This window comes from Pezoporus wallicus, unplaced genomic scaffold, assembly GCF_028554395.1.
Source record: "Pezoporus wallicus isolate ANWC-B61680 ecotype Strahan unplaced genomic scaffold, APGP_CSIRO_Pwel_v1 contig_3181, whole genome shotgun sequence".
NCBI classification, from domain to species: Eukaryota; Metazoa; Chordata; class Aves; order Psittaciformes; family Psittacidae; genus Pezoporus; species Pezoporus wallicus.
The window spans coordinates 266,492-288,430 of NW_026641700.1; the positions used below are offsets into that span (position 1 = coordinate 266,492).

The following is a 21,939-nucleotide window of genomic DNA, read 5'->3' on the forward strand; positions in this document are numbered from 1 at the left end:
TGACAAATTGAGGGACGATGTATCTGATTTATCCAGCTCCTCACGTGTACCAACACACGTCTCAGCTATTAACAAAAGACGTCCTATTGTTCGAGAGAGGAGATACAGAAGGTATACGCCACGGGGTACCCTATGGTTTTACCTGCTGGATCACGGAGAAGACATGACAAAGTGGGATGGAAAACCTACTTCAGCTTTGGAGGAACGGGTGAGTGAACTGAAGAGGGGAGCAAGGGCCAAGACTGATCGTCCCATGAGAGCTACGGCTTCAGTCTCTGGTGAGCAGTTTCCCAGATGGAGTGGAAGAGCTGATTTTACTCCAGCTCCTGTGATAATGAAGAATAATCCCTTTCAACACGACTTAAGTGTCCAATGCTGTGACGACCATTAGAGGGGCCCTGCCTCCAGCCAGGTGGAGGTAGGGGACAATCGGATTTACTGGACTGTGTGGATCAGATGGCCTGGCACATCAGTCCCACAGAAGTATAAGGCTCTAGTAGATACCGGTGCACAGTGTACCCTGATGCCATCAAGCTGTCAAGGGGTGGAACCCATCTATATTTCTGGAGTAACAGGAGGATCCCAAGAGTTGACTGTGCTGGAGGCTGAAATCAGCCTGACTGGGAGGGAGTGGCAAAATCACCCTATTGTGACTGGTCCAGAGGCTCCATGCATCCTCGGCCTAGACTACCTCAAGAGAGGGTACTTCAAAGACCCAAAAGGGTACCGGTGGGCTTTTGGTATTGCTGCTTTGGAGACTGAGGAAATTGAGCAGCTGTCCACCTTGCCTGGTCTCTCAGAAGATCCCTCTGCTGTGGGGTTGCTGAAAATCAAGGAACAAGAAGTGCCAATTGCGACCACAACAGTGCACCGGCGGCAATATTGCACCAACCGAGACTCCCTGATTCCCATCCATCAGCTGATCCGTAGACTGGAGAGTCAGGGGGTGATCAGCAGGACCCGCTCACCCTTCAATAGCCCCATATGGCCAGTGCGAAAGTCTAATGGAGAATGGAGACTAACAGTAGACTATCGTGGCCTGAATGAAGTCACACCACCATTGAGTGCTGCCGTACTGGACATGCTAGAACTTCAGTATGAACTAGAGTCAAAGGCAGCCAAGTGGTATGCCACGATTGATATTGCCAATGCATTTTTCTCCATTCCTTTGGCAGCAGAGTGCAGGCCACAGTTTGCTTTTACTTGGAGGGGTGTCCAGTTCACTTGGAACCGACTGCCCCAGGGGTGGAAACACAGCCCTACCATTTGCCATGGACTGATCCAGACTGCACTGGAACAGGGGCAAGCTCCAGAACACCTGCAATACATTGATGACATTATTGTGTGGGGCGATACAGCGGAAGAAGTCTTTGAGAAAGGGAGGAAAATAATCCAAATCCTGCTGAAAGCCGGTTTTGCCATAAAACGGAGTAAGGTCAAGGGACCTGCACAGGAGATTCAATTTTTGGGAATAAAATGGCAAGATGGACGTAGACAGATCCCCACAGATGTGATCAACAAGATAACAGCAATGTCTCCACCAACTAATAAGAAAGAAACGCAAGCTTTCTTGGGTGCAGTGGGGTTCTGGAGAATGCACATCCCAAATTACAGTTCGATTGTAAGCCTTCTCTATCATGTGACCCGGAAGAAGAATGCTTTTAAATGGGGCCCTGAGCAGCAACAAGCCTTTGAGCAAATTAAACGCGAGATAGTTCATGCAGTAGCCCTTGGACCAGTCCGGACCGGGCCAGATGTAAAAAATGTACTGTACACTGCAGCTGGGGAGAATGGTCCTACCTGGAGCCTCTGGCAGAAAGCTCCAGGGGAGACTCGAGGTCGACCCCTCGGCTTTTGGAGTCGGGGATACAAAGGATCTGAGGCCAGCTATACCCCAACTGAGAAAGAGATACTGGCAGCCTATGAAGGGGTTCGAGCTGCTTCGGAAGTGATTGGCAATGAAGCACAGCTCCTCCTGGCACCCCGGCTGCCCATGCTGGGCTGGATGTTCAAAGGCAGGGTCTCCTCTACACATCATGCAACTGATGCTACATGGAGTAAATGGGCTGCACTAATTACACAACGAACTCGAATAGGAAATCCCAGTCGTCCAGGCATTCTAGAAGTCATCATGGACTGGCCAGAGGGCAAAGATTTCGGAATGTCACCAGAGGAGGAGGTGGTGCGTGCTGAAGAGGCCCCACCATATAATAAACTGTCAGAAAGTGAAAAGCAGTATGCCTTGTTTACTGATGGCTCTTGCCGTATTGTGGGAAAGCATCGGAGATGGAAGGCAGCTGTATGGAGTCCTGGACGACAAGTTGCAGAAACTGCTGAAGGAGAGGGTGAATCGAGTCAATTTGCCGAGGTGAAAGCCATCCAGCTGGCCCTGGACATTGCTGAACGAGAAAAGTGGCCAGTACTTTATCTCTATACTGACTCATGGATGGTGGCAAATGCCCTGTGGGGGTGGTTGAAGCAATGGAAGCAGAGCAACTGGCAACGCAGAGGTAAACCCATCTGGGCTGCTGCACTGTGGAAAGATATTGCTGCCCGGGTGCAGAACCTGGTGGTGAAGGTACGTCATGTAGATGCCCATGTACCCAAGAGTCGGGCCACTGAGGAACACCAGAACAACCAACAAGTGGATAAAGCGGCTAAGATTGAAGTGGCTCAGATGGACTTAGATTGGCAACATAAAGGTGAATTATTTTTGGCCCGGTGGGCCCATGACACTTCAGGCCATCAGGGCAGAGATGCAACATACAGATGGGCCCGTGATCGAGGGGTGGACTTAACAATGGACACTATTGCCCAGAGACGGGGCGCCTGACCCGGGCTAGCCAGGGAGGTATTCCATACCACAGCACGTCATGCCCGGGGTGCGGGGTAACTGGGAGTTACCCGGAAGGACAGGGGCTTCTGGGTGGAACTCGCTTTCTTGGCCGGTGGTATCGTATTCTCTTCCCTTGTTATTTTCCCTTATCATTGTTTTAGCTGATAGTAGCGGTGGTGATTTGTTGCTGGACTGTTCTTGTCTCAACCCGTAGGAGTTGCACTCTCTCGATCCTCCTCCCCGTTCCTCCGGGAGCGGGGAAGGGGAGAGCCCCGGTGCGGGGGGGGGGGGGAGACGGACACGGACTTCGATTGTTGTCAGCTCGGCACCACTCACTGGAAGTGAGCGAACGAGTTACCTGACTGGGTTTAAACCACGACACCCACTGATTCACAAACTCTCTAAAATGCCCTAAAAACTATGTGAAAATGCCCTAAAAACTGCCCTAAAAATGGCTGTTCGCCAACAGTTGCTGTAAGCTGCCACGTGCTTTTGCAAAGTTTAATGAAAAGCTGTCTTAATGCGCTATGGACCTGTAGACTGTTTATTTTGCCTTAAGTCACAGTTTAGGAATACAGTTGATGTAGCCCAGGGAGTTGTGATATGATGTGAACTAGAGCAAATTTTGCAGGAAAAAAATCTGATTTGGATGAAGATGACTCCTAAAATAATGGACATAATCAGTTTCTTGGAAATGTGTTCATGACTGACTTGTGATACAAAGCCAGTTTAAAAATTGCAGCTAGGTAGCAGCTTTTGTACTAGTAGTTCACTATCAAATTTATGACTCCCAAATGTAAATGGGATTTGGTGAAAGGCACATTGTGAATGAGGTGTGAGCTGCAGTCAACGTGTCTGATGTAATCTGCAGGTCAGCTGCAGATAGGTTACTGCAGTTTTTTGACACTGTCTTAGGGAAAAATAGCATCAAATTGCCAAATAAGAAGAATTGTATCGATGTTAACTTAGAATATATTTGCATTCCAATTTGTGAACATACTACTTGACATGTGCAGGTTAAATGAGATTATTTTGGCAGCTGTTCTTTCTGAAAACTAACTTACTTTTGACATTCCTTCTGGTTCTGTATTTAAACAGAAAGAGTACATGGATTTTTTTCATATTTCAAATTTATTCATATTTTATGTTACTTTTGTTGTTTGCAGATCTGTAACTCCACACTCTCCCTCCCCAAGAAAATCAAAACATAACTGCACTTTTCACAAAATATTGCTTTTTTTTCCTTTAAAAAAACCTCACTATTTTACCTGGCTGCTGTTTATCTGAGTTTTAGGATCAGTTTAGCTATATAAAGGTAGCAGTTGTGTATTTTTAATATTGTGGTCACATGATACTAGAATGTCAGCGATACTCGGATTTCATTCTAAAACCAAAATAATTTTTATTAAACTGAAAGATAAGTTGATCTTATGCTGAAAAAAGGGAAATGATCCTGTTCTTTCTCTGCAGCCTAAATTTAGTTTAGAAGTATTGTAATGCTATAATCAGTTTAAAAACCAAACATAAGTTAATATATTCTGCTATTATATACTATGCATAGCTTTTTTTCTGTGAAACTTCTATTTAAAAAAGGATATTCAGTCACACTCAGTCTCTGTCATCCCCTCTTTTCTCCTGAATACCTTTATTTTAATTGCAGTTATGTCTAAGCAATGGTCTTTCACATGGAAGATGAATTAAAAACCTGGCAGCCTTCTGTGCCATTCTGACAAATTCCACCCCTTTATTTTTGCCTTAGAGTCAAATCGAGTTTGAATGCAATTGTGAATGATCAGCCAAGATGGTTAATTTTTGAATGTCTGAATCCACAGATGTTTATTATTATAATCTTCTTAGTCATAGTAGTGAAGAATATATTGGTTGCAATACCAGAGTCAGACCATCATTTTTGGAAGTGTTTGTAAATGTAGTTCAGACCAATGGAGTAATGCTTCTTTCTGTGTGTGCTGCAGCTCTTTGCACACTGGGAATATGATACCTATTTTTTAAACCTCCAAATGCCTCAGGAAGTCTGAAGTCTAGTTTTGTGTGGGGATGACAGAGGGATCATTTAACTTCACTCCTCCTTCTTGGCAGTGCCAGATAATCTGCCTTTTACAGGCAGTGTAGTGGTAGCAGGATGCCTGACTTACTGCAGTGCTAGCTGGAACCTGTCCACCTTGCATGGGAAGTCTTTTATGTGAAATAACCACAGAATTGCAAAGTTTGACCTGTGAGAAATAAAGGGAGAGATTGTGCCCAAGTAATATTTTTGTTGCATGTACTAGCAGACTCGAGAGTAGTATCCCATTTCTATGGTAACTGTTTTAGCAATGCTGAAGACTGCCAGTATTACTTGTGCAGGGCTTGTAGCAGAGGTGAACTGCTATTTCACCCATAGGCTACTAATTATAGCACTTCACTCTCTGAAATGGTTTGTATTTCATGAAGCAACGGTTTTTCTGTTTTAGTTTTAACCTTGCAGGTGCAGTCAATAGTTTAAATAGAAGGGAAAAGCTCTTTTATATTGCACTTCTATATATGATATCCTGCGGTGCTCTAGTGCACATCTGAGCTTGAATGAGAATTGTTGTCCTAAAAAAGTTGTGTTTGAGGGCTGCAGCAAACAAACCAAGATGGCAACACTGACACAGTTGGAACAGAGAAAGTTCTTGAATATTCAGTCTGATTTTATAGGTCGTCTGTTAAGAGTATTTATGCTGTGGATACTGTTGGAGATTTATTTCTGGCCTTTTTTTGTGTCTGGGGTTTATCCCAAGCTTACTGCAAAATATTGTGATTCTTTAAGCCATATTTAATTTTAAATGTTAATGGTTAAGTGATGTGTGGCTTTGCCTTGCCAAAATTACAGCTTCTGTTGTGCTGAAAACAGAACTGCACAGTTTCAGAAGTTCATCAGGTGAAACCATTAAGAATCATTTTCTTGCTGTTCGCAGCATTTTGGTGAATTATAGATCAGTGTCTTCATAAAAGGTATTTGTATTGGTATTGTTATTACTCTATCTGCAAAACCCTTCCTAACCTTTCCTAAAAAGTATGGTTGCAAGAATTTAGCAGCATGTTAATATGTAAGAGTTTGTGAAGATTTTTGTGAAGGTCAATTTCAGACAATCCAAGAAACAAAGGTGACAGCAACAATGGTTCTAAGAAGATCCCTGCTGAGCAATGCAGATGTATCAGAAGGAATAAATCAGCTGTGAGTTACACCTCCAGATTTAGGTTTTTGAGTGAAGTAGAACAGCACAATCTGTAGGCTGAATTGTAAATTATTTACTTGTGTGAAGGTTGCTAATATCAGCATCCCATTGCTTGTTCTAGAACATTTCATCCTCACGAAGTAGAAGCTCATCTCTGCTGCCATCTGGGATAGTTAATGCTGCATCTCCTAGTGGCCAGCGACATATGAATCAAAGTGGGCCAACTGTTGTAACCATCACACATCACAAATCACCTGCAGCTGCTCGAAGAGCAAAGAGCCAACGTTCTGGTCAACTCCATGAAGTCAGAGAGGTAAGAGATAAAAATGTGCTGGTTTGCTATAACATTGAACAGCTTATTTTGCTTTCGGATAAGCAGTCAAGTCTGATAAGTTAAACAGTTCTTTTTGTTTTCTACTTTGTTTGACTGCTTTGTATTGATCTCTTCACAGAGCAAAAGGCAGTCTTGAATTCTGGTAAAGCTTAGAAGTCTGGCCTGTACAGGTTTTTTTATGCCAATGATAAAATTAGTGTGTGCACATGCTTTAAAGAGGAAATAGATTGGCCACAGCTCCCAGACTTTGCAGTGATGCTGCAATGCGGGCGGAACATCTCTTAAGCTGCATGCAGCAAAACCTTTCAGATTGGAAAGCAGGCCCTGAAGCATTTAGCTTTCTGGCATATAGCTAAACCCCTCACCCCTTTGATTAAGTCTGACAAATTCATGTGAAAGAAGGCACAGCTCCCCACACTTAGCAGTTTGTTTCTGTATGGCAGTAGTTTTAACTTTGTTGTCAAGTTTCTCCTGTTTGCCTTGTGATGGAAGAATACTTTGTCCATATTAAACACATAAAAAGCAAATGAGAAAACATGTTTCTTTCCAAGCAAATTTGCCAGGATTTAAGAAGCATAACTCGTGTAGCAATATAAATCTGCCTTCCAGACAGCAAAAAGAGTACAGAGTTTTAATATTAAATAGTACGGCAGACTTGCATAGAACTTGCTTCGTCTTTTTTTCATCCTTTTTCTTTCATATTTTAGCTTCGTCTGAATTTCTTGCTATTCTTTAATAGCGACTTTGTAGGTATCTCTCCCACCATTCTACCAAAGAAACTGTTGGCAGCCTAGCTGCTTTAAAAAAGCATTCTTTTATGACATAGGTTTAAAATATCTACCCCAGTCCCTCAAGTTACAATCTCAACAGTCTGCTTTTAAGTTTACTGTCCCTAAATGCTTTGTAAATGGAAACCTTTCATATTAAGAATTTTAATAAATTCTTATTGTGTGCTCACAATGGATACTCCAATTACACATCCTGATGATGAATGCTTGTTTTTATTCTAGTAACATTAAAAGTGAAAACTTCCTTCATATCCTCTATTGTATTAACTATAGTCAGTCCTTGCTCTGAAGAGCATGCTGTCTGAATGTCACCCATGTTTTCTTTAGATTATGGAAAACACACATCTGTTTGTTTTTCATTAGAGTAACTTGTCTTTGCCTACCAATCATCTCCCCCAGGCTGTTTCTACTTTATTAAATGTGTTTGCTCTTGTAGGTTGAATTCAGAGTGCACCTTGAAAGTAATGGTAAACAGTGGGAGCTGTTGCAACTTTGTCAAATTAAGATTGGTAGGGCTGAAAGGAATTTAAAAGAGAGAATTGGTATATGTGCTGATCATAATAAGCAGGAAAGGGAAAAAGTCAGCAGATGCAAAGAACTACACTTGGGAAGGAGGAAATAATAGCCTGTAGTAAAACAGAACAAGTGGCTACCTATCATCTCTGCAGAAATGCCTGAGTGGTGGAGACTCATTTGTTTACAGTGTATTGCGATGTATGTGATTCCAAAAGGTAAATATTACAAGACTTTAATCTGTAATCATGGAAGATAATTTTGCTGTGCTTGATGTGAAGAGTATTACCTCAGCTGCAGCACCAAATCCTGTGGGAGCAACTTAGAGGGCTGCAGTAAAAAAAACCTTAGACACTGAACATATGGTAATAATAGAAGGTTAAAAGAAATGAGTGTTTTTCAGGGAGGGAAAATGGTACTAAGATAAACAATGCATAGGAAAGTTTTATATGGGGGCATGTGAATGTTACCTTTCTGGTAGTGCTTTTTTTTCTTTTTTTCCTTTTTTTTGGCATGCTGCTGCTTAAATAAGAACTTATCAGTGGAAAAATCAGTCCTCCTCCCTCTTTCCCAGCCTCACATAAAAGGAGCCTGCTTCACTGATCTTGTTCTCATCTTGTGAGAAGATAAGTCTGATTTTCCAGATTAAGGAAGCAGACAGATTTCATTTCAATGGCATGCTCTATGCATTTCTTTCTCCCCTCTTTTCAAGAGTGAATGCAATAGACCTGGCTATATGCTGCCCTTTTTTTTTCAGGAGATTTTATTGTTCCCCAAGTCAGTGGTGACTGTTACATCTAGTTTCACATGTAAATTTAGAATAAAGAGATGGGTCCAGAGTTCTTCCCAAAAGTGCACTTAAATCTGTTATAATCCTTTTTTTTCTGTCCTTTTTTTTTAATCTGAAGTACTAAAAGTACAATAAAAGAGAGTTAATCCAAACACCCAAATCTTTGCCTTTTATTTGGAAGTTGTTTGATATGATTTGGATGAAGGGGAAAGATGGCAAAAGGATTATAGATCTGTGTTAGCGTTCCCCTTATAGAATGAAGTCACTGAAGCTTTGATGTGCAAATAAGCTTTTTTTAATTGTACTACAGGTAGGTCTCCATTAATTTTACATCTTGTAAAATACAGCAGTTGAATCAATGGAAAGAGTTGATACACCTTTGGAAAGTGAAAAGAAGCCTGTGTTTTTTTTTTTTAATTTTTAAAACGTCATGGTAATACTACAATATTATATATGAGTTCTGTGAAAAACAGCAATGCTAAAAAGGGGCATCACTTGGGACACAGGGTCTTCACTAGCTTGGACAATGCCTCTGGGAAGTGCTGAATTTGAAATAGCTGCTCAATTCTATACCAGTTTTTCTTGATTTGGCCATGTTATTTGGAAACTGTGAAGTGTATCTCCGTGTTGCAAACAGGACAAAATATATTCCAATATTTAACATACTGAAGTGATATTTAGTGATACTGAGTTGTACTTTTTCCCGTTTTTTCCTTTTGTAGTAAGAATAAACAACACATTGCTCCTTGCAGTGTTTGTTCTGGCTGATTGGGTTATTTATTTATTTTACACAGATTATAGCAGAGGCCTATTTAGCACCAAACTGCCATGCAAAATTCTATAAAGGTAGTAAAAGCAATTGTGTAAGTTTCCAAAATGATACCTGTAGTAAGTGTTTCTTAAGTGTTGTGAAACAACTTTCCCTTTCTTCAGAATTTTGGTAAGCTAAAATTGAGCATGAACATTGAGCTTTTGACTGCTATAAAACTTTACTTTTAATACTCAAGCTACTTTTGTATAGCATTAAATTGAAAAGGAGCTCAGGAGCATTACTTCTCATCGTAATTAATTTTTTGTTTAAAATAATATTGTTGTCTTAAATAATTTTTTTGCTGATATTAACTTGATGTTAATAGGAATGTTATAACAAAATTAAAACTCCCTATACATCAATTTGGGAGAGCTGATTTACTATGTATTGCATTTTATGTGGAATTATTTGAGATACTACCTCTTTATTTGGGCCATAACTTATCATTAAAAGGGTGCTTTCAACTGATTTTTCAAGTAATTTTATGGTAACCTAAGTGTGTGTGGTGTTAAAATGGAATTCTGTTTTTTAAACTCTGCATATTATTGCCCTCTTAGCAATTTCTGATAAGAGTTATGCTTGAAGAATTCTTTAATGCAAGGAGTTAAATTTAACTGGAACATAAAGCCAAGTGACCCCATCACACTTCGTATAAATTTTAGCTGTCATTGAACTAAATAATAGTAGCACACTTCATCTTGGAATCATGTTTATTTTGGCTGAGAACATCTGACCATTGTACAACCTCTGCCAGAGTTACCATTGTTGTTAAAGAACCAAGAATTGCAGTATATGATCATTTTTTTAGTAACTTATATTAATTATTTACCAAAGTTTAGAGAAATGAAATGTTATTAACCAAAGAAAGTCTAGAGAATTTTTTTTTCCACAATTTTAGAAGTTGATAGAGAAATTCCTGATCCCTTTGAAATGCGGTTTTTGTTACAACTTTGGATACTCTGCAGTGGGGTAGTCATGAGCATGTATTTCTGAACATCTGGTACAGTGGTATCCAGATACCATGGGACCTCCACCAGTGTGAGACATCTATTCTATGTGCCAGTGGGTAGTTCTAGAATTTGGAAAGGACTGCTTTTGGTAAGATGACAGTCCTACTGCTTCTTTCATATCCTTTGCTGTATCTGAACATGACTATTGTTTCATTCCTGCAGAAATTATGAAACTAGATGACAGTTCTTTGCTTCCTCCCTTGCAATATAGGAAAACATAAGACTTGGACCTAGGTCTTCATGGAGTTAGGTTTACCTGCAATTTTGTTGGTCAACTAAGAGAAAGAGATGATTCTAAAACACTTCGGGGATTTCAAACAAGAAGTGAATGTCTTTAGGTCACTGTAATATTGGGATAGCAAAATCAGGAACTGTGACTGTTAGTGAAAAAGAATGCTGTAGTCCACGAAGAACTGCTTGTCCTGTTGCAGAATTATAGCACTGCACAAGCAGTATTGTAGGTAAAAAAAGCAGATGCAGTACGTAATTCACTCTGGGAAGCATTCAGACTTGCAGGACTTTCACGTATGTGAAAGCACAAAGGCAGACTAAGCTGTGAGTATGGTTATGGTGAAACTTTGTAATCAATGTTTAAGCTGGTAGTAGGGGAAAACCTGATAATTTTTGTTCCATGCCAGATTGTACTTTTCAACTTCGAAAAAGTGAAGTTTTGCTTTTTATTTATTTTTTTATCCTCCTTTTGTTTCTCTGGAAGTACATAATCAATGGATAAGACCAATTGAATGCCAATTTTAGCAAAAAGAATGCTGTAGCTCTTGATGTTCGGCATAGCATTGAGGTTACATGAAGTTGTGTGATAAGGGCGTGTGTAAAAAATTGGTTTGGATTCTTGTACAGGACATTGTGCATAAACAGTGTGAAGTATAGATACTGCAGAAAGTGTTTCTAGTGCTTAACTTTTCAAATCAAAGTATCCTGTTTTCTGTTAATTTGGAGAAACAATATGGTGTTACTGTGAATGGCAATTTTGGAAAGAATACAGAGGAGGGACTTCTGTTAGTTTAAGATCTCCACTTTTAACTGGGCTTGTATTTAAAATATCTTCCACCCTCCACTGTGCATAATAAAGGGTCATCCTTTTGATTAATCAGTATTATCTTCAAGCAGTCATATACAAAGCAGGTAGTCTATAACCATAGGTGGATACTGGTTGGAAAATGGGATATGTTACTTAATTGGTATCCTGGGTTCAGCAGTAGCAGTCATTTTTCTCCTTCTTAATAACTGGTGCAGTGCTGTGGTTTTGACTTTCAGCCTGGGAACAGCGCTGGTAACACCAGTGTTTTTAGTTGTTGCTCAGTAATGTTTAGTCTGACCAAGGACTTCATGAGTCTCATGCCTTGCCAGGGAGGAGGGAAAGCCAGGAGGAAGCAGAGACAAGACACCTGACCCAAACTGACCAGAGAGGTATTCCATACCACAGCATGTCATGCCCAGTATATAAACTGGGGGCAGTTACCTGGAAGGGCTAGATCACTGCTCGAGTCGGGCTGGGTATCGGTCAGTGGGTGGTGAGTGGTTGTATTCTCTTCCCTTGTTATTTCCTTTATCATTATTATTATTGGTGGTAGCAGTAGTGGTTTGTGTTGTACCTTAGTTACTGGACTGTTCTTATCTCAACCTGTGGGAGTTACATTCTTTCTATTCTCCTCCCCATCCCTCTTGGGGGGGGGTGGGGGTGGGGGGGTTGGGGGGGTGGGGTGGGGAAGGGAGGGAGTGAGAGAGAGACTGTGTGGCTGACTGAGTTTAAACCATGACAGTGGGTTACATCTTAATACCACTATATCTATGCTTTTTTATGTATTGTATGTATTACACTTTCATTTGTCTGCAAACTCATTGTCACAAATTTTTCATTTTAATTAGCGGGGTGTGGAAAACAGGGACAAATGTCTCCACTCTGGAAGAGATAATAAAAAAGTGCTTGCAAAAACCCCCGACCAAAACCATAGTTATTTCTCAGTAAGCAACGATTTCTTCTTGGCTAGTGGTAGTGGTAGTGAAGAAAAGACAGCAGAAAACCTTTGGGTCAGTTCTGTGTCTACTGAAGTTGATAGAAAGTGAATGCAGCCATAAGTCTTAATTCAGCTGTTGGTATTTATTTGGCATAGAAGATGCTAGTGTAAGTTAAGCTACAGCTACTACTATTTAACTGTGCTTAGAAGCACTTTTTGAATTAAGAAGTATTGTAATACAATTTAATGTTATGGGTGCATTTATTAGTTGCAGCTGAGCTGGCTGATACTGAGGGTTGCTCCCAGCTGTGTTTTAACATTATAATTTGTTTAGGGGCATTAGACCCTTAACAATATAAACCAGCTTCAAATCTAACAAGGGCTAAAAGGGGCAGCTGCAGGTGTTATCATTGCACTTTCTTCTGAATTGTATTGCCACCAATTCTAGTAACGTGTGTTCCCTGTACAGTATGAAGATACCAGTGTAAGAAGGCAGAAATGTTCTTCTGGCTGCTCAGCAATGACAAAAAGTGAATTGAGAGCATATTGAACAGATTAAATTTTTTGGTATCTTCTCTGGCAGTTTTTTTTTGAAGGCCATTTGACTTGTAGGTGATGTTACATCTATAGACATCTATTTATTTTACCTCAGGTTAGTACTGCAAAAATCAAACATCTCCTCGTGACATTTTCAGACTGTGCAATTAGAGAGGTATACGTTTTAGGTTGGTGATTAAGCGTATTTACAATAGTCTTATTGCATCTGTGCTTATGCTCTTTCCTTTTTCAGAATAAATAAATAGTTGAAAGTGGGGAAGTTTCATGGAAATACTAAGTGGAAACTGCTAACTTGGCTGAATTGGTAACTGAAGTGTCAGATTAATGACTGGTATGATTCTGTTAGTGACATTGGAGTTCCAGGTATCTGTATCTTAGATTTTTGTATATGCTTGGTACATGTGTGTGTATTTTACATATATTGGAAGTCTGTTTTCACTTTTAATTTTTACAGTATGACAGTTTGTGGTATTCATGAAATACAGGTCAAGATTGCAAGAGGGGTCCTTGTTCAAGGTCAGAAATGATGACTGTATTAGGTTTACCTAGCAACCCAATGCATTTGGTTTACAATGGCTTAGAAGCTTTTGCTTTTTTGTGTGTGGACTTTCTTCTCTATTGTCACTCATCTGCTTTTGATTTAAAAAAAGCAGTGCTTTATATTAAAGAAAATAAACAAAAAACCTCCAAACCCCTGTTGTATAAGCTTGTTTAACAAAGAGAACCAAGGTCCTGACTTGTATCACGACTTATTTTAGAGTGGTTTGAAAATCTGGTTTCTCCTTGTGTCCTTTCCCCAAGTGTCTGAAACGTTCTTCTTTTGGTCCTCTTGTCTAAAAGCAAGAAACTAGTATTTCCAGAAAGTGTATATGTGCGTGTGATACACAGAGAGAGAGATAGGGTGTTTTCATATAACATTTAACTAAAAAAACCAAACACAGACCAACCAACCAACCAATGATTTGTATGATTTCTTTCATACACATGGGTACCTGTATGTTAATACCTACTATAAAAAGGTTCAGTATGTGTGAACATAAATACCAAAAAAGGAAAATGCTATTTAAGTTGTTATGTGTGTATCACATTGTGGCTGGGGAGGTCTGAAGAAACTTCATCGAGTTTCATTTTCCAAAAGAATAGTGGGATGATCTGAGGTATTTAAATCATTATATTAGGAAGACAGGATCAGTGATGCTACTAATTTTCTTGGCCAACACCGCATGGCCTGAATGACAGAAGGAGAGTGTTTCTTTGCTCTTTGAGGTAATACATTCTTCCTTTGCTGCAGGGAGCTTGAAATCAGGGTGTCTTGGGAGGTGCCCCAGAGACAGCTGTGGATTGGGTAGTTTTGTAGATTGCTTAAATCTGATGCTTGCTTTAGGTTGATGTGAGGCTCTGTGTTGAGTGAAATCCTGTAGGATTTCTAGAAAGTAAGTAGATTTCCCCTTTCTTCTGAAGGGGAGAAAGCTGCTGCGCAACAGCAGCTGGAAGAGAAGAGTGAGAATATGTGAGAGAAACACCAAAGTCAGTAAGTAATTCTAGAAAGAAAGATGTTCTGATTATCATAATGCCCATCTGGGCTGGGCAGTCCTGAAGTCTGAACAGTAAGAGCATTTCCACTGTAAATAAAATAATTTTGAAAGCAGTCATATGCTCTTCCATTCAGGTATGGCTATTCAGTTTTATTCCTGTGAATTTCTATGTATCTTTGTTTTAGGATAGGAGGAAAAATCTTTCAACAGGGAGATCATTTTTTTTACTTAATAATTGGAATTTTGTAGTTTCAGAAACAAATTGAAGCCTTAAAGAAGAAAATGACATTCAGGCTTCATAAGATGATTTCTCTGTATAGGAAAGATTAATTATACCATCTAGTATTTCAACAAAATATTGAATTACTATGACTTTTAGCACAGAAAATAGCACCTTGATTTTTCATTGTTATTTCATAAATTAATTTTTAACATCTAATTTTAGCTTATTTACTGTATGAAAGAATGTTCTTTCTTAGTATGCCTGAAATATATTTCTTTATAATCCTAGGGTATTTCATAGCTTTTTGTGCCTTTTTTTCATATATACTGTGGGGGTGACACTGAGAATAGAGTAATTTCTACTTACCCTATTTGTTTGGGATCTTGTAATGTAACTGTTTGGTCCTATACATCATGACTGGCAGTGTGTCACAATCAGAAGATCCAGGATGTGCAATTCCAGGTGTGAAGGAGTGGTTAGCAGTTGCTGTGGTGAGGGTAAGTAGGAAAAAGCAATCACACAGGCTTTTAAGATCAGACCAGGACAAGAGGAAGCATGCAGCAGCAGAAGCTGTGAATTGGCTGATTTGGGTGTCCTACTGAGCTACTTCGGGCTGTCTGTATAGGGAGGATGGAGAGCTGTAAGGAACTAAAATAACCCTGTTAATATTAAGAGCAAATAATTTTAAGTTAAGCAAGGTATTTCACTTTGTGAAACTAAAGTTACACTTTAACTTTCTGAAAATGAAAGCTTTTTGTGCCAGTTTTAAAACCATCTTAGGGTGCTGATAAGTCCTGCTTCTTCTCCCTGTGAGATAGCAAAAAGCAGACCCATACATAAAACAGAGGGTAATGATATAGCTGCATGGCCTAATGTCTGTTCTGTTAAAGGTTAATGTGTTTAATGAATTTCATCTAGCATGGTTTGGTTTATTAGTATTAGCCCCTCTTTGATACACTCTTTTCAGAACAACCACACTTCAGCTCTTTTAAGTCACTGACAGAAGATTGTAAAAGAAATCCCCACCAAATGGCAAGCGTGTAAACAAAGTTATTTCAATAGTATATGTTATTTTCTGTCTTTTTTGCCAGAGTTGTTCTCTGACTCTCTGGCATAGAGGATGCTCTTCCTTTTTGATCTGTTTATTCAGCACCTTAAACGGAGTATTTTTGATCAGTGCTCAAACAGTAACTGTTCAGCAAGTGCTAATACTTTGAATCCTATGCAGAAGTTGCTGTTCTTCTTGTCTTCTGCTGTGTCATGTGTAGAACAGTTGCTGGTATCACAATTGTAATGTGAAGCTGAGTAGCATAGAAAGGATGCCTCAAAAAGGCTTCTTTAAAACTATTTATGTCAGCTAGAGAATAGTAGGACTTTGGAGCAATACCTTGTTTTGGATAAAATGAGAATAATTTTTGTCATTAATTTTATTTAAATTTCTCCTAACCTAAGGATAGTATATTTGATGAAAGCCTGTAAACTTTGAGCTAGATGATAACTGCAAACACTCAGTTAATTTTCCAAATGCTTCATAAGCTCCCATGTCAATTCATCTTATGTTCCTCTCTTAGCTGCAGAAGAATATAGTTGTCCTTTATTAAGGGGGGAGCGAAAATTGGAAATGTTTGACGTTTTCAGAGTGTTAGTTTGGATTTTATTTCCTGTGGAAGTAAATCTTTGGAAATGTAATCTGTTTCTCACAAAAAAAAAAAAAAGAGAAAAAGGAAGGTAGGTGGGAAAACTAGTCACTCAGAAATGAAAATAAGACCATGTTTGTGGCTATGAAGCATGAGAATATCAGGTTTTCAACTTAACACTCTTATTCAGGATGGGAAAAGAAGGAAAGCAGTTTTCCATACGATTATATTGTGCATTCTTCCAGGGCAATGATAATCTTTTCTTCCAACTGTTCCTTTAGGAAGCACACCATACGTTGAAAATGTATTAATAATAATAAAAAAGTCATTAAGTTAATACTTTTTTTTTGTTGGCATAGTAATTTGGACAAATGGAGCTTGAATCTTTGTTTCTTGTAAAGTCTTCAGATATTTTTTCTGAGAGCTTTGGGTACTTTAAGTATAAACCTCTATTTTTTTGCAGTAAGTTTTTGGCAAGGTGAGTGTGTCCTGGTCCTGTCTGGGATAGTTAATTTTCTTCCTCATAGCTGGTGCAGTACTGTGTTTTCGACTTTAGTCTGGGAACAACAGCTGATAACGCATGGATATTTTAGTTGTTAGTAGCACTTACCCTGGTCAAGGACTTTCCAGTCTCATGCTCTGCCAGTGAGGAGAGGCACAAGAAGCCAGGGGGGAGCACAGCCAGGGCACCTGACCTTAAGTAGCCAAAGAGGTATTCCGTACCACAGCATGTCATGCCCAGTATATAAACTGGGAGGAGGCACCTGGAAGGGACCGACTGCTGTTCGGTTCAGGCCTGGGTATTGGTCAGCAGGTGTTGAGCAATTGCATTGTGCATTACTTGTATTTATTGGGGTTTATTCCTTTTTCTGTCTTTATTTCCTGTTGTTATTGTTGTTATGATTATTATAATTGTCTTTTACTTTATATCAGTCATTAAACTGTTCTTATCGTGACCCATGGGTTCTTACCTTTTTTCCTCTTCTCTCCATCCCACTGGAGGGGGTGAGTAAGCAGCTGTGTGGTACTTAGTTGCCGGCTGAGGTTAAACCACAACAATGTGTAGGAACAGAGGCTTGTCATATGCATGTATTATTTCCTACAGGATGTATAAATGAAGTGAGAAGTTTTAAAACATCTTTTTCTTTCAGCTTTAGGAGGGATTTTGGAAGCTTGCCATTTTTTTTTCAAGAACAGCCTGCTCAAACAATGTTTTTATCTGCGATGCAAGCACACACATTTCATTGTCATCTGGATGGTCCAAATCTAGAATTAACATTTTCCCTGGCAGTTGGTATTCATATCTGATAGTAAATAAGTACTCTAAGTAGCATCCTATGCTAATGTCTGTAAACATACAAGTTACCTTGTTTTGTAAAAACAATTCCTTACTGATGCTTGAGAAATGAAAACTGTTCTTAAACTGTGATTAGATAATTTATGTAAGAAGGGGGAAGGAGGGACAGTGTAACATCTTTGGGTGCCTCAGGTAACATCTGTTGAGAAAAATCTAAGCCTAAATTAATAATGGAGAAAGAATTTTTGTACTTTTTCCTTACAAAGACTTTCAGAAAGTATCAGTCACGCTATTAAACCTACAATGAACCTCCTATTTTAAGAGATGATTTTTGTCTAACATAGTCTTGACATTTTTACAGACCTTTGGTAGTCTCAAGCCCTTCGTTTTTGTAGGTAAGTATATGGTATGTTTGGATCAGAACATTAACATCCATTTGTGGTAGTTCTTCACATTTAGTCACTACATCAACCCATAAGAATTTAATAGCTACAATAGTGATATTACCTATGAAACCAGATGTTTTTGAACCTTTACAGATCATGAGCCAAGTTGAAGGACGACAGAAGAATCTTGTACAAGCCATTGAAGCTCTGCCAAGTTCTGGGCCCCTTTCTGCCTTGGATCAGGACTTGCTGCTTTTAAAAGCTACCTCTGCTGCCACCCTGAGCTGCCTTGGAGAATGCCTGGCTCTATTACAGCAAAGCATGCATCAAGTGGGCCAGAATCATAACAGGCCACTGTCATCAGGTAAGCACAAGCTCTCTTGGGTATTATTTATGTGCCTTGGGTTTTTTTATTATGATACTGAAGCAGGCAGAATTACACATTCCTCAGAGGGGCAGGTTGGGGTGAGCAGCTTATAAGTTTCTACAGCCTCAAGTATCACAAATCTTTTTCTTTGCATAGAAGAAGATGCAAGATTTATTGAAATCAGAAGAGGGGAGGAAGAGAGGTTATCCTAAGTCTTCTCAGGGAAATCAGGTTCTGAAAACAGCAAGACAAAAAAAAGGGGATAAGGAAGGAGGAAGAGAGACATGGAGAACAGGTAGATAAGCACTGTATTTTTATGACAGTGCAGAACCTTCTGGGTTAGTTTGTTTTGCCACCTTATTATCTTTTTTTTTTCTTTTTAGATTGAAATCACAATACAGATTTGCTTGATGATATGTAATACTATGCAGCAAAAGTGAAAATCATATTTCTAGTTTTCCACATGGAAGGGTGCTGCTGAGGCAGATCTGTTCCAATCTGCCGTTTTCTTTAAAACTGGAAAGAGTTCTCCATGCTGCTATTAAAAATAAAATTAAAAAAAATCTATGGCAAACTTTTATGAGCCTAAAATATCAGTGTGATTCTGCATTGAGCTCTGCAAGCATGAACCTCACAGTCCTCATGTAGCTCAATTTTTTCGGTTCACCCAGCGTTATATCTCTGTCCATAATGTCTAAAAGGGGGATCAATTTGTTTCCATATGCAAACTGCACTACCTTGTCTAAGAGCAGGAGCAGGACTTAATGTAAGAGGAGCAGCAGCAGAACTCTGGATATGGGGTGGCTTTTTATGTTTTCTTCATGTGCTTCAACAACATCCCTCTTGCAGTAGGTTTACTACTGGTAGGATATGCCCTCAGGACTGCTGAGGCAGCTAGGTAGGAAGCCCTCTGAAGAATTCCTGTTGTGGGGAGAATAGAAATGTGAGAGGGTCAGCTGAGGAGTAGGCAAATAATGTAACAAGTGTTCTTGGGGAAAAAAGTGTAAAAACTTGGAGTATTTTGTGGCTTTCCCACTTCCAGATTCTGATACATTTCATACAGGATTATATAAAAAAATTTCAATAAATTTTATTTTCTACATTCTGTCTTATAGAAAATGCAAAAAAGCCCCTGTGCTTTCCTAAATAGTAATGATAAAGTGCATTTAATTGAATTTGTTCATATAATTTCATTTCAGAAGAGAATGGTTTGGAACAAAGATGAAAACTGTCTTAGTCTCGAAGTCCTTGAAATTTGTTTTTTGCATCCATATGATCTAAGTGAACTGTCAGAGAGAAATCACTTGAGTTGTACATGTCTTTGGATCAGTGTCAAAATAATTTTCTGTTAGATCAGTGTCTTGATTTCAAAGTGATTTTTAAGGATTTGTGCACAAAACCAGAGAAAAGCAAGCATAGCATTAGTAATTGCTGAAAGGGAATTCCATATTTTTGGGGAGAAAAAAAAAGTGGAAAGCCATGGCTATAAATAAAATTTAGTCAGTGTTTTTGTTCCTCCTAGGAGGACAACTTGTACAGCAGTCCTTTTAAGAATCAAAATTCTGTAGTCCTGGTTCACATGCACATCTTTGGTGTGACTGTGAGAACCCGAATGCACACAGTTATCTCTTCAGTGTGTGTGTGTGCCTATTCTTTGGTATATAATTAAAAAAGAAAAAAAGAAAAAAAGAATAACAAAAGGAACTAAAAGCTGCTGAAATACTTCAGCTCTTCTCCCTGACTGTAGGAAAATTATATTTTTTGTTTCCTTTACTTTTCCCCAGGCTTTATTATGCAACACATTTGCCTGACAGAACCTGGCCTACAGGTCTTGGTTATTTATTTTCCTATACACTTAATCTTATCTAGGCGTACTTTGATAGGCTTAACATTTCTGCTGAGTTGGTAGAGTGTCAGTCATCAAAGCTGCATAAACTTATACCTACTCAGACTAATGCGTTTAAGTAATCCTCTAGCAGACTCCCATTTTGAGACTATTTAATTTGGATTCTGTGTCCTCCAGGTGATTTTTTTTTTTTAATTTCATACTCAGAAGGCGCAACCAAAAGATGACCTTTACTGTTGCCTGTCAATACTGTAAAGTGAAAATGACTCTTACTAGTTTAAAAGCTGTATGTTCCTCTGATAGGAAGTCTTAAATGCATTTCCCATGAGATGCAGTGGCCCTGTACAATTTATTTCTTTCTAAATGTTTCCATCCTAGTGCTGCATGTGTTTCTACTATTGAGTAAAAATAACAAATTCATTTCTAGCTGTTGTTGCTAAAGGTATGTGCATTGATCACTGGCAAAATTATTTGTAGGCTTTTTTTCTTTCATTGAAAAATATGCCAGAGAAGGATATTGCTAGCTGAAAGTGTTTAAGTGTAGTTTGAGTTGAGGATAAGGAATTGCATCTATACAAGCTTCTTACAGTTTAGGAATTTTGCTCTTTTTGTAGAAGGGAGAAAAATGTCAAAGATTTTCTTACTGCCCAAGAATATCACCATTTAGATGCATGTAAAGCACTTGCTAATCAGCATTAACTTCCTTGTGAGAAGCTTGAGTTCTTTTAGCATGCAGACATGAAAAGAGTGCCTTTTAAAATGAAAATGTGGAGAAGAAGCTTTTGTCTTCACTTAAAACTTTAAAACTTTTAAGATTATTTTTTCTGCCTCTATGGCCTTTGGCAGAAGAGTATGAGAGAGAGGCTGTTGACTGCTATGGCTAATATCTTTCTCTCCCAAACTGTGAGCAAAGCAAGCATCAGTGTTTTAAAGTAGCTTTAGCAGCTTATGTTGTGTTTTAAGTATGGGGTGGGTTGTTTTTTTTGTGTTCTTTTTTTTTTTCTAGTATTTTGGCAGAAAGAATCCTGTCTTGTAGCAGCAGCCTGCACACATAAATCTGTTCTTTGAGTCTGTGTTTCAACATTAGCCATTCATTTACTGAACAAAGCATCTCCCTGATAGAAATTCCCTCCTATACTTTTCTGTTTCTCACTTGCTTACTTTTCCAAACTGTAAAATAAAATGTCAGGTTTTTTTTTTTTTTCTGAAGATTTTTTTTAAAAACAAAACCCAAACCCATTCTTACTATAGATATTCTGAAGTTTATTTGAATGTGCAAGTGCTGCTTGTTTTGGCTGCCATGGCAGCAAATGGATTGAGGATGATTTTGGAGTTGGGGGGGATATACTTGAACTTTATTTTAGCAGATCCTCTGTTGCCTCCTTTTTAGAGAAAATAAATGGACAGGAAAGACAAAATCTAGATGCTTTCAGTTTGGTGACAGATGACAACTAGGGATTCTCCTGCAGCTGAGATGGCAGGAAGAGAGAAAAATGCTTTTCCCTTTCCACCCCTAATGCTTCTGGGCAGGGAAGTGTGAGGAAAGAAGACAGAGGACAACATATTCTTTGTTACTGATGTAATTTGCTAAATTTGGTGTGGTGAGTCAGGTCTCCCTTAAATGGATCATCACTGGACTTGAAACTGTCAAGAATAACCAAAAATATTTGCTGTTCTATCTAAATGCTAATACATTATTCCTTATATATTCTTTTTGCTTTTAAAGATAAATACTATTTTCTAGTCCCCATATAGCATTAGCAGATAAATCATTGTCTTGTCTTTCTAATCCAAAAAGCAGATGTGCAGCTGCC

The 21,939-nt window shown here is 38.9% G+C and overlaps 1 protein-coding gene across 1 annotated transcript in view; it reads left to right on the forward strand.

Moving 5' to 3' along the window:
* OSBPL10 (oxysterol binding protein like 10) overlaps positions 1-21,939 on the forward strand; it is a 102,167-nt gene that overhangs the window by 40,743 nt on the left and 39,485 nt on the right. The window contains exons 4-5 of the mRNA XM_057424928.1: positions 6,176-6,367; positions 18,066-18,276. Of these exons, the coding sequence (XP_057280911.1) occupies positions 6,176-6,367; positions 18,066-18,276 (403 nt within the window). The remainder of the gene's footprint in view (positions 1-6,175; positions 6,368-18,065; positions 18,277-21,939) is intronic.